General features: G+C 42.9%; 1 protein-coding gene across 3 annotated transcripts in view; it reads right to left on the bottom strand.

Annotated features, from left to right (window-relative positions):
• The window catches only part of GRIA3 (glutamate ionotropic receptor AMPA type subunit 3), a 139,694-nt gene that overhangs the window by 32,640 nt on the left and 93,264 nt on the right, over positions 1-13,790 (bottom strand). For all 3 annotated transcript variants that reach the window (XR_011903529.1, XM_072336381.1, XM_072336380.1), the window contains exon 11: positions 5,199-5,575. Coding sequence is in view for 2 of the 3 variants with exons in the window: in XM_072336381.1 (XP_072192482.1) it covers positions 5,199-5,575 (377 nt within the window). In the remaining variant the exon portion in view is untranslated. The remainder of the gene's footprint in view (positions 1-5,198; positions 5,576-13,790) is intronic.

Genomic DNA, 13,790 nt, shown 5'->3' with positions numbered 1-13,790 from the left:
TGTTCTCATTGAGTAAGGCTCCCTTTGAAGCCAAGACAGAGAGAGAGGAGACAGACACCCTGGGAATGAGATTTATCTCACTTGCTATAGTGTGGAATAGATCTGAAGGTGCCCATCTGTCTCCCATGGGCATGGAGGGCCTGAGACACCTAACTAGAACACAGTGTATTGCTTTCAGATGGCTTTAGCAGGTGAAATTCATCCCTCTTTTGCTCACTCTTTCACTATATAATTTCCAGCTTCAAGATGAAAAAGAATTTTTCCTCCTTGTAGCAAGGCTGGCAATTTTGGAGCCAGACTAAGGAGATGAAGTGTCCGCTTGCACACAGCAAGACCAGGTTCATCTGGCATCTCCAGGTTCCTGTGGCCCTCCTGCTTTACGGTAGGTCTTGACAGAGGAGGATGAAGAAAAGACCTGACAGGGTGTTTAGACAAATTTAATGGAACTATCAGTTAAAAAGAAAACCTGTATGCATGCATTCTCCCTGTGGTTTCTCTTAGGAGATGTCATACTTGCATCAGGAACTGCCCCTTCTGCTTGAAGCACAGATGCATTGCTGGCGTGAAGATGTGCAGGAAGGGAAGCGTTTTCAAAACCGCTGTACCTGCAGTCCCACACTGCTGTAACAACAAAATGTCTGTGCAGAGCTGCATGTTCATACAGCGCATTATAACACAGATGAAGGAAAAAATGTTTTGCCCCCAAGGTGTTGCAACCTGCATAAAAAAGCAAGCAGACAGATACAGGACAAAATACGGAGAACAGCTGAGAGGCAGGGCAGGAGGACATGGCTGGGTATCTCGAAGAAGACACTTCCCCAAGGTCCTACATGCAAGAGAGCGGTCTTGCTAGGGGAGGACCTGGGCAGTTCCCGGAAGAGCTGATGTCACTTGAAAGAAAACTGGATGTCACTACAGAGCTCTTTCTCCCACAGACTTTCAATGAGCATGAAAAGGAAGACAGAACAGATGCTGCTACAATGTGCCTTGGGCAACCACTGCTGTAATTGGTGTCAAGCACAGGATGCAGCAAAAGAAAAACAAAACAAACTACAAAGCTGACTCTGAAGGAACAACAGACAGACAGACAAAGACTCAAAGAACAAGAGCATAGTTAAACATGGCCTGGCAGCCTCCTTTTCCGAAAGCACCCCATTTCCCCCCAGTCCATCTGCTGATACAAAGACTCCTTATACCCACTGCAGGGGCTGGTGTGGAGGGATGAGGGAGAAAAAGGGTTAGTACATAACCACCAGGCTGGCAATAAGAGAAAACTTGTTTGTTTTGTACTGTGAACCATAGAAATGTTTCTCCGTTACTCAGATAACAATTACAGAAAAATCAATCACAGCTTTTAATACCAGCACCACTTTTTCTGATGAAGGCGTACCGGTCCAAGTGCACAGCGTTGTAATTTAAAAACAAACAGCTAATGTTTTATCCCAAAGTGCCATTTTCCAAATTACTTCAATAAATCAATACGTTGCACGACATCGTTTTAAAGTGAATTAGACTGTTAACAAATGAGAGGAGTAACAAAGCCTCGATATAACAGACTTATGACACAATTACCAAAGCAAGGCCAGACGGAAGTAAACAGGAAGAGTGCATACCTTGAGAGGAAATTTAAAAGGAAGCATGGAGTCAAATGAGAGCAAATTAGTAACGAGGAAAGAAAGAAAACAAACATTCAAATTCACATTCAGTTTCCAAGAGAAAAATGCATTCAAACAGAATCTCATTTATTTATCAAAATAGCTTGAATTCTGTTTCTACTCATGGCCAGAAAACATCCTCGATTTCCTATAACAAACAGAAAAAAAGCTTTTCACACTGCTTAATTTTTAATTGGGCTCTTATGATCGATACAAGATGGGTGTTGTATTGACAAAAAGCTTTGAACAACCTCAGTGCAAAATCTACTGGCTGAATCCCCCTTTTCATTCTAAGCACACGCCCTCTGGTACCCTGTACACTAGCAGCTCAGTGCTCTGCTCACCAGCCCAGCAAGCACTCTGCCTTCCCTGCCAGCCCCACCTGGCCAGGAGGCACCCGCCTGAGACAGAACACAGTAAATACCAGCATCTAAAGCTCTGCCTTGAGATGCTCTGTTCTCTCATCATAGGAACTGGCAGGGGTAGTTTCAGAAGCACCTGGTCACCCAGCTCTCACTGCCGTTCCAAAACTCCCACTAAGTCATTCCCATGGTCTTTAATAGGAGTCTCTCGAGCCTTCTGTGACAAAAATAGGGATCTATAAATATACCCTCTTAAATGGCCAACTTCTTGAGATAATTTTTAATGAACCCCCCTGTCTTTTCCTATCAGCAGTTAATTAATCTAGCCTCTTTGTTCTGTGTGAATAAAGAGCAAAATGAAAATATATGGTCTCATACAGATTTCAGAGATAATTTTGCTCCAAACAGTGTTACAAATTCGACTGTTTTCTCTTGGTTCCATTTGCTGTACACATTTTACATTAAAGCAAATTTAATAATCCGCTTTTGAGCCATCAAAAGTGAATTTTCAATACTTTAGCTCACTAAGCAGAAAACACAGCAGCCTTTGATAGCAGAACAAAACCACTGGAACAAATGCTGGTTCCATCTCAGGATGAGCTAACCACTATCCTTTGGCTGCCTTCTGACTCAGCTGAGATGACTCCTATTAAATACAGAGAGGAGAGTACAGGGATATATCCTCTGGAATATCCACACAGCATACTCACCGAGGACAGATCTAACTAGTCATTAGATGTCACAGCTGTTCCACACAAAGGCAGCTGAAAGAGCCTTTATCAGCAAGTACAAAAGTGATCTCTCCAGACTGCTTGTCGGCATCTCTCTACAAGTGCTGTATGCTCTTGAATAAGAAATTTATTCAGACAAAACTCACAATGGAAGAATGAAGCCCCTTTTAATGGCAATAAAATAGTATGAAACATTCATATAGTCAATGTACTGTGAATGGCATAACCTTACAAAGATCCGGATTCAGAATGGAATACTTGGGAATAGTTTCTTTGATGGAGAAGAAATCTGACATTAAATAAACCTAACTAAACATATCAGTCAAAGGAATGGTGTTTCTGGAACTGAAACCAATGTATTCGATCTTTTTTTTTCCCAGTGACAGTGCACATAATTGCCTGGAATCCGTTATCATGAAAGATAACAAAATAGCCAGACAATGTCTTCTAATGAGGACCATGTGCTGGTACTGAGTTAAGAGCTTCTGATGGTCAGATAAAATAAATGGGTTTACTGCTAACTCTTTTTCTGGTAGGTATTTCCAAGGCACTTATCATGTTAGTATTGAAAAAAATGGAGTATGTTCCACTTGTTATATAAAGTAAATGGCTGAACATGTCAAAGAGTCACATGAGAGCTTAACAAAAATCCTATGGACTTCAATTTGCTGTCAATAAACAGACCTAGCGGAAACAGTGCATTGCCTGCAGCTTTCCATGTGATGTCCCAGTGCTTATTTCCCGGTCTTTTATATTGGGCACACACATGGTCAACAGCAATTTAAATGCTAGCACTACTCACCACCTTTAACTGCAGAAAGAAAGTCAAGGTTTCATTACAGAGTTTAGGATTAAAGCAGAAACACAGTGTATAAACACGAGGAGAAGGCTGACAGCTACAGCAAGGCAGCACACTGAAACACCGGGAACTGTGAACAGCAGTGCAGGGTTCTATCCAGGCAAAAAAGCCACGTGCGTGCCTTATGTAGGATATATACACATCTGCCAACTACATATGGAATCTAACTGCTGCTATCAAAGCTTCTGAAACACATGAATGGTTTGCTTCAAATACTGAGAGACATGTGTCAGTGTCTGAAAATCCTGGATTTTGTTGCAATCAGGAGCTCTAAACATGCAATAACCATGACCTTAAAGAATCACTGTTGGATTCTAAGCAAATATCTCGGTACTCTCCCTGAAATTTCCTTCCATTTGTCACTTGTTGCAGTGCGACCATTCAAGAAGTCTTCCACTAATTAGCTGAGGAAAGACTGGTAACTTTTGAGCACAGATGTGGAAATCACCAATGTGCATTTCGAAGACAAGCACTCAATCAAAATACCTGTCTCTCTTGATTTGCCTAGCAACCTTCTTATCCTGCTTGTCCTGTTATCCTGCGCCCTCTTTGTACTACATGGGTGTCTTAACAATTAAAATAGCTGTAAACTGGATTTAAAATTGTTTTCATTCAAAACCGAATCAGTGTTCCATCACAAAGAAACTACATGTAGGTAATCTAACTGCTTATCAAAGGCATGTCACCAAAGTATTTAGCAGTGTAAATGTAGAAGCGTAACACATATACTATTCAAAAGACATCTGAGGCTTGCATTGTTCTATTAGAGAGAACTCTGCTATTTTCTGGTGGCTTTCAAAGTGCTTTTTTGAAAAAGAAATACAATTACACAATAGTTAGCAGCACTCTGTTAAACCGGAACTAATATCGAACATACTTTACCAAAGCCTTATTCAGAAAGAGTGTCTTCATGAATAAAAAGTATGGAAACTGGCAATGCTTATTGGATCATATTGACTATGAGCACAGGGACGATGGATTAGATCAGATTTAATGACGACACATACAGGACAGTATGCAATAGCTGATAGACAGGTGCACATGCAGATCTGAATGTATGAAACACGGTTGTAAGCAAATGAGTAATAAATGAAAGGATGGGTCAAGAAGAACAAAATTAGAGAAATTAGGTGCATAAGAAAGCAACAACAACAACAAAGTCTAGAGAAGCCATGGCAGTGGAGGTGTTTTAAAGTGCTGTTGCATGTGACTTTTTAAAAAATGAATTATTCTTATTTTGCATATGTTTTATGCATCAAGGAGATGACCGTAAAATGAGATATGCAGCAAAAACACGGTAGCCCTCCAAGCATTGCTGAAAACAGAAAACCCTATGCATTTTACAGCCTTAACATGGTGTATATAAGTTTGGCAGAAATGCATAAACAGCATATATATAAGGCAATGCCACTCACACTGGAGGTGACTGCTAGCAAACATAGTGGCTGAATGATGATGCTTAGCACTGAATGAAATGTTAAAACAAACAATTTAGAATTAAAAATAAATTTGAAAATGGAACATATATGCACCATGGCATCAGAAAATGACCATAAAATGCAAAAAGGTGATGGAGTGATATGAAACAAACCTTGGAGAAATATCGCATCCTTGCTGCATAAAGGCACCCAGGGAAAACCAAAGGCTGTTAAATATTCCAAACTCATTGGGAGGATCAGGAGGATTCTGAGGGTCACGTGGTTCTTCACTGCCGTCTTCCAAGTGCCATTCATAAGGGCTGAATCTGCTGACTAGGAAAAGAACTACGCTGACGCCAATGTAAGCAAAGACTATACACATCCAAATTTCATAAGCCAAAGGATCCAGGAAAGAGAATACGCCCGGTTTAGATTTCTGAGGCTTCTTGATCATGATGGAGATTCCCAGGCTCATAAAAGGTTTGGAAAAGTCTATGACTTCTTCTCGCACCAGTGTTATGGTGAGGGGGGCAACAGCTATATCTGCTCTCTGAAAAGGGAAAACAAGGCCAAGTTAGCTACGAAACAGCTGCAAGATAAACACAGTCTAGAAGTTCAGCTTAATGAATCAGATGATGAATTACAAGACTGAGTAGGAAACATTTTCTTTTTGACTTATTTGGCAATCACTGAATTTGATTAAGGAATATGTGATATTGACAGAAAATTAACAAGAAAAATTACAGTCAAATCTGCGCAAGGGCCTCAAGAGAGAAAGAGATAGACACCAATGTGTTTTTATGCTTCTGTTCATTTAAAATGGATGAATAAACTCTATTTCAACTGGACAATGAAACTGCAGTTGAAGTTGTACTTTTCAGGATAACGTACAGGGTCTATATTTCACATATAAAATGTAAATTTTAGTGCAGTTCAGTCATGAACAGTGTTTAACATAATAAAACATACATAAATCATAGGAAAAAAAAACACAACCGAAAAAGAAACCATTATGTTAAGGATTTCAAATTTATGTGGATTGTTTGATTGCTTTTTAATCTTTTTATTTAGGAAAAAGTTGTTTGATATTAATAAATTTTTAATTCCAGGAAAAGGAGTTAAAAATAGTTCTTGGATCAGTGTGAGAGCCTGTCCTTTTTCTTCTTGCACAAGTGTGTCCTTGTATACCTGGTAGACATGGCAACACAGCAAGCACTTGCCTTTTGACTTCTCTGTCATTTTCTAGTAACAGCCTGTATCTGTCCATCTGTCTTGAGGACTCTGGACAAATTATGTGTTACATTTGGATGTTTTTTTCTTCATTCTACCAGCAAGTTCTTTTGCCTTACTGATTAGTCTAGATAAACCTAAAGTAAGTAATTAGTCATAGAATTTCAGCTGGATTTGGGCACAATAATTCATATATTCCTCTGAAACTCCACTACAATAAAGGAAAGATGATGGAAGGATAGTGGGATGATAGGAACCAGGCAGTCTGTCCCTCCTGTGGTCACTAAGAGCAGTAATACAGATCTGTGAATCTCTGAGAAGTAAATAGCCTAGATTATCTGGGGAAAAAGCAAAGTGGTATTTTTCTATATTATCTAGTCATTCTGTTACACGGAATCTCAACTCCACAGATCTGCAATATAGACCTTGTTCTGAGGATGAATCATACAGAAGCGCAATCTCATCCCATTGCATTGTCATTCACCTGGGCAATTTGCAATGAGATAATGTCTGGAACCAACACCCTTTCATTTCAGTCCTTATGTTTTTCCCGAATTCCAAGGGAAGGTAAAAATGTGAAGTGAAAATAAATCAATCACTAAAAATTACTTGGTTACTTGATTAAAAATAGTATTCCGTAATGAAATTGCAATATATATATAATTGTGTCTGTATATTCTGTACCAGATTCAAGTCACGCTGTTTAGACAACCTAGCCTTGATTCAGCAAAGTACTCAAGCAGGTGTCAGAAATTGCAATGGAGGAGACTAGAATGATAAAAAAAAAAAGAAAAAAATCTGCATTTTAAGAAGATGTTTTACTGCAAGAATCCACATACATTATTCGTAATCTTCTGCCTACTTTTTAACAGTCTGTAATTATTTATGATGCTGATTCTCCTAAATATGGCCTTTCACTGGCAATTAAGAATTTCACAAAGAAAAAGTGGTTCTTAGGGGAAGCTTAACTTACCAGTTACTAAATCACTGTGTACCTTTTAAAAACAGACTTTTGTTTCCAACTACCGAGTGTGTATGTCCTTCTGACAGAAAAATAAATCCTAATTAAGTAGAAGTTTGAATACAAGCTAGTAGTAAATGTTAATAAGAAGTGATTAAAATCTCTTCCATAAAATAATTTAATACAGCTTTATGTAAACCTGATGCCAATATACTTGACTTTCACCAAGATCTGACTTCCCGATCTACTAAGTTGTTAAGTTTTATTGTTTTGTTTAGTTTTCTTTGTGGTGGCAGGTTTTAATTTAATTTAATTTAATTTAATTTGAAGTTTAATAAGCAGAAATGGTGGAGCCTTTCATAAAGGCAGTCTCTGCTTCTCTGCCAGCAGGTGCCTCAACCCTGGTTCCCAAGGCACCCATGGGTGCTGCACAGCAGAGGCCAATGGCGGCACTGCTGGGCCTGCCTGCATTCCACATGAGCACACACACGATCTCCAGGCTTCTTCTTCCAGTCCCTCAGGAAGGCCTCTTAACCGTCTGCACCTGCATGTGCAGCTATGAGGGATGTGTACAGACTCATGGCTTGGAATAATCAAATAAGCCACATCCACACATATGAGGAAGCCATTTGGAAACCATGGCCCATGGTGTACTTCGCTATAGCCCTCCTCAGCTCCTTTAGACATTCATGCGTACCAGGACATTGCCCTTCCCCTTGAGTGACTGCTTTCCTTGAGGAGAAAACCCTCACCCAATCTGTGGTTGCCTGCTGTAAAAATCTATGTTATTGTGGCATGCATCTAGAAACTAGAAGTGCCAGTTGCTTTTGGATGCTGGGTGTTTACTGGCTTTGCAGATGAGTTAATAACCGAAGTATTAGAGAGACCCAAGGGAACAGGGGTAGAGTGTAGGGAAGGGACTGGATGATTTTGCAGCTTGCTTGCTGATGAATTCTCCCCAAACACATATTTGTCTTCTAGGTACTGCTTACTGAACTGCTGTTAAACATTAAATGTCTGTGGTCGGTATAAGATACACACAGGACATCCGTTTTAAATGCAGTCTCTGTCCACTGCTGGCTAGAAGACTAGGCACTTTGACCATGGCTACTGTATATCAAGTTGAACTAATGAGGGAATTACAAATTAATCCTTGTTAGAGTAAGCTGAGTGAATGAGGACCTCTGCAGAACCCCTAGCAATGACTGCTTGAGAAATGAAGCTGGGGTGGGAGGCAGCAGCCCTGTTGCCTGTGCCAGGCCATCAGCTGTGGGACAGCTTGTCAGGCAGGAGAGGATGGATCAGCCATAGGTGCCATTATTTGCTGTAGCATTTTCCTGGAATCAGAGAAATTTAATTCTCCTAAAGTAATATATTAGTTGCCAAAGGAGACACAGTGGAGTTCTTCCTAAGTGCTGATGCAGCGTGCAATAAAGTCTGCATCTCCTTCATGAGCATCTGGGTTCATGCTGGATGCTCCTGTGGGGTCTGTGGGATTATGGAGCTGATGCTCTGTTTAGCACTGACAAATCAGTTTTTAAACACCTGATGCTACCATGTCCTCATTCGTATCACAAAGCATTCATTTCTTTGTAAATGATTTTAAATTACACTAATATTAGCAGAAATAAAACACCTATTTTTCTAATACACTTCAGTCTTCCTGCTTTCCCACTGTTCTTGGTAGGCATTCAACATACTGGGAACACCAACAAATAAACATCCTCTGGTCTTCAATGAAAAGAACAGCAATTGTTTTCATCAAAGGGAGCCAGCATGGGTTCAGACATAGGATCTCAGGAAACCAACCACAAGTATGGCACTGAAAGCAGCCCGGCAACAGTGCAGCACCTGAGCCTTGTTCCCAACCATTAGTTACACCAGAGAAGTTGAAATAAGAGCACTCACTTCCTATTTATCTAGATATATAATATTAGAAATGGAGAGCTTGTGAAGAGCTCTAAGCGCCCCCACAGATCATTAATAACTGCAGCATGGTTGTGAATCTCTTTACTTATTGCGGCTGCAGATAAGCAGAACCCATAAAAATTGAACTAGATTAAAAATAACACAACAGAACGGCAAACATGTCCTTCCCTATGTGGAGCTGGAGGGGGGGCAGTTAAGAACCTCAACAACTGAGCTTTGCTAATCACTCATGACTAATGGCGTTTCAAACATCATCCTCACTGCATTTAAGCTGGGAGAGAAATGTCATGGATTCCTCTGAGGCTTGTTCTGTCTCTGCCTACCAGTGTGGGAGGACGGATTTAGGGAGGACATTCAGCACGGAGCGCTGCCCACTCTGCTCAAAGCTGACCCCAGGGGGCTGCATATCTCAAGGCTCTTAAGGGGAGGGAGAAAAATACTAAATGGAAAAATCCCTCCGTGCAGAGAAAGAGAAGTGATAAGATGTTCCACCTCTGTAATCCAAAAGGTGGGGTGGAAATCTGCTTAAAGCCCTGAAGATGAGTTTCACTATCTTCAAAGACAAGCACTAGACGTAGGAAGAGATACGAGGCAGACTCCTGCTGGTACATGTTACTGGTTGCTTATGCCTGTAGAACTGAAGAATTCCTTCACTACTGTGCTGCTTTCCAAGAAACTTGGTGCTGGCTGCACACACCAAAACAGAGGAACACTGTGCCTGGTGCTCACTGCCCAATTTCCACTGGGAGCCAAACCCCCAGGCACTCCAGAGGTGCTAAATGCTTCTGAGATGAGACTGTGCTGGGAAGACGGCTGACTGTGCAGCAAAAGACTGTCAGTGCAGGATGTCGGACAGAGCAACACCTCACCTGTGGTGCCTGATAGCTACCTTGTCAGTGGAGCACATTGCATCCCGGATCTCAGGGTGTGCCGGGAGGCCAGGCCAGGAGGGTTCTGTGTTTCTAACACACTTGCTCAAACTTATTTAGAAACAACAGCTGAGATCAGTGCAGCAACACGCTGCATTGAAACTGTACTGTGCATTAGCCGAGCAATGAAAAAGTTCATTTTACTATGTTAAAACTACAGTTGGCCTTGCCTGCTGTAGTTCGTCAACATTAAGTGCATTCCTTGTCCAAAACAGGCCTAATTTGGATGCACAATGTTCCTCCTGAGGTTGTACGGTTGTCTTCTGCAAACAGAGAAGTGGAGGCAGGTCTGCTTTCAGCCCATGCCTCCTGCCTGGCGTGGTGCAGCTGGAGCTGGGAGCCATGCTGCGTGGGCCTCACCCTGGTGAAACCAGCAAGGACACTCTGAGGAGTGTCATCAGCCTTCCCCCAGCTGCTACCCCAAGGTCTTCCATGACAGAGAGGCAGAGTGCTGTGCTGTGGGCCCAGCTGGGCAGGGACAGGAGCCGGCAGCCTCGCTCCTACAGCTGCAGAGGCATTGCTGCTGGGGACTGCCCCAGCTTTACATCCCAGCTTCATTCTTTGGTGCTGTTTTACATATTGAAAGGTTCTTACAAAGACTTTCTGTCACCTGAGGGGAGCTTTAAGGGCTGTAAGGTCTGTCCGCTCCTTCCACTCCCAGAGCATTTGTAGCTACAATTAAAAGACGTGTTCAGCCTACTCTCAATTAGCCTCAGCGATGTGAAAGCACCAGGCCCGGGGAGGGAGCTTTCCCTGGCGGCACAGTGAAAGCAGAACAGCGGCGTTCTTTGAGAGGGGAAGGAATCAAAGCCTGCAGAGAGGAGAGCAATGCCAGGGGCTGGCGGCGGGTGGGCACAGAGCCCTGAGCACAAAGCCCTGCTCCAGGAGGGGCGGCTGCGGTGGTGCTGGCAGAGGGCAGCTGGTTCGCACCGACTGGGAAGGGCAGCACCTGCCTTGTTGGTTGGATTTAAACAGCGGCTCACTCACAAATGCAGAAAGGTTTAGCTGCTCAATGTGGAAGGCAGGTGTCTGTCTGACCAGGTGATGGGATGAGCTGCACCAGGATGTGCTGGGATGAGGTGATAATTCGTCTAGGGAGATGAGAATGATTCACATTTTACCATGTTATTTAGCTTCCTTAATATGCATGTACCATAGATCTTAATGGGGAATACAGCTCATGTGTAAGGCAAGCTTTAGGTTTGCACGGGAGTGGGATAAAGTGGTCCCATTTTAGGTCTGTCTAAAATGACGTTTTTGGATTTATAAAAAATTGACCAATTTTCATCCCCAACGTCAAATTTTTATAGAACTATCATTATTATCAACTTCAAGTAATTGCTAATAAATCAAAAGCCCCACTGCTATGTCATCTCTGTCAGGACCTCTGGGCTCTGGGTATGAAGCAAAGCCATTTGGGGACACCTGCTTGGCCAGCGCTCCCTGCATCTGGGGCTGCCACCTCGATGCTGCCAAGAACAAGTCTTGCACTGCAGCCAGATTTTCACACAGCCTGGTGCAAAGTAACACCAAAAGGTCCAAGCAGGGCCAGCTGAGGTCAACCTGGCTGACAGCACAGGAGGTCTTTGTGCCCTCCAGCCCCCCAAAGTACTATGGGGGACAGGGGAGGGATAAAATCTCTGGGAAATGCTTTGGTGTGCTTCTCCCAGGTGATGTGTGGCTCCTGGGATGCCCCAGTTAGCCCCATTGGTGCTGAGCTCAGGATGGCCCTGCACTCTGGTCAGGACTGTGCTGGTCACCTGAGCCTGCAGTGCTGGACCGCCACATTCTTCCTCTCCTTCCCCACATCCTTCCTACTCAGACCTCTCCTGTTCAGGCTCTGGAGGCTGTGAGGACCTGGCTGCACCTTCCCAGCTGCATGCTGCATCCCACAGGAAGCAGGTGTAACGGCAATAAAGAACTGGCACAAACTAAACATTAATTACAGTTAATTAGGGTTTTGGCATTAAAGCTTCAAGCCGTTCTCTTCCTATGGCTGCGCTAAGAGCACTTTAAGAAAGGGTTTGCATGCATAAGTCTATGCAAAGTAAGAGCACAGCTTAAAAACTACTTGGTAAGACTTCCCAGCAGCGTGGGCAGCAGCGGCATGCTTGTTGGGCCAGGAATGTTCTGCGTTTGACAGATGAAACACTTGAGACAAATGCAATCTAAAAGATTGTTTTCTGCCACAGCTCAGTTCAGCTGCTGGGTAACTGGTACCAAAACCAATCAGGCCCCTTTGATTCCCCCATGTCTATCTTCTATACATGCTAACAAAGGCATTTAAAATCTAATCTCCCTCATGTCTTCCCAAAATGGAATCTGGAAGAGTCAAATATGACAGTCATTTTGCAGACAAGGCTCACAAGGGCATTAGGGGAAGTGTACAGTTTTAGATCCCTAATAGAGTTTTAAGCCCTGGAGAGATAAAGGGAAGTCAGCACGTAAATGAGATTGCTCCTAATAATTAGCACTTCTAGAGTACTCTTCCTCCTCAAAGGGCTTTTTGCACATCCTTGTGAGTTTGTACACAGCCCTCTCTCAACAGCTGGAGGAAAGGGCCAAGGTTATCTCACCTTGTTGGCAAACAAGACTGGGAAAGTGCCTGAGGGGCTCTGAGGTCTGTACTCAGAGGCCAGGGGCTGTTCCCCTGCTGGCAGAAAGCCAGGTGGATTTCTGCACAGTTCTCCAGCCTGGCTGCTCAGCTCAGCAGGATGGGAGCTTGCTCAGCAGTGCGGAGCTATCAACATTAACCTAGGTCTGCAGTCAAACCTCAAGGGATGCATCTGACCTTTGAATAATTGAGCATTGCGTTTAAGAGGCTTCAGTAACTGAGCTCACAGTGTGCAAGGAGGAGATGCTGGGGGTCAGGGAGGGAAACAATCCTCAAATTTTCATTAATGAGGAAGCATGGGTGAAAAGTGTGTCAGAATTGAATAGAACAGACCTTTTTGTGAGGAAAATCACCACCATGGGCAGATTTGGGGTTGTTTTAAAGTACGGTCAACAATGCCCATGAGGCTGTACTTCACAGGTGTGGGCAGGTGAGAGGCATGGTTGGGCCATAGGACTCAGTCTGATGCTCAGGAGGCAAGCTCTGAGTGAGGCTCATCCCAGGGAGCTAGGGAAGAGGCTGCAGTAGGGAGTCTGCTTATCCAAGCAAAGGCTGGGTTCAGGTGGCCGTTTGTACAGATGGATCTTGCACTGCTCAGCAGCTGCACAGGCTAATCCTACTTGGCTCCCATCCCAGAAGCAGTGGCCCATATTGCACCTTTCTTCCTCTGGCATAGATGGTCCTTTTGCCCTGGCTGTTAGAAGTAATTTTAGATTCTCTTTGTCATGTCTTTAGTGTATGATATGATTTTTCTTTTAAGTGAATAAACTGTTTCATTGCTTGTCACTTGCAAATATATCAAAAGGACCCAATTACGGCTAATACTCTTGATATTTCTTGAACCACACACTGGGAAACTGAGGGTTTAGGTTTTCATTGCAATGCAGTTATGCTTGAAACTAAACTAAGCCTTTCCTTCAGATGTTCTTAATGTACTTGTATTCTCCAAGAAAGGAAATACTGTTTTCCCAAATCTCAGAACTGAGGCACTGATGTTCAAAGATTTGGATAATGTCAAACTTCAATGCAACAGGAAAGCAAAGATACAATCCCAGGATCCAGAGCCCTGTTTACGTTCATCAATAGATTTCCCTCCCTCCCA

The sequence above is a fragment of the Excalfactoria chinensis genome, chromosome 4, assembly GCF_039878825.1.
Source record: "Excalfactoria chinensis isolate bCotChi1 chromosome 4, bCotChi1.hap2, whole genome shotgun sequence".
NCBI classification, from domain to species: Eukaryota; Metazoa; Chordata; class Aves; order Galliformes; family Phasianidae; genus Excalfactoria; species Excalfactoria chinensis.
The sequence above is the reverse complement of the archived record's forward strand: the minus strand, read 5'-3'. Positions and strand labels throughout refer to the sequence as shown.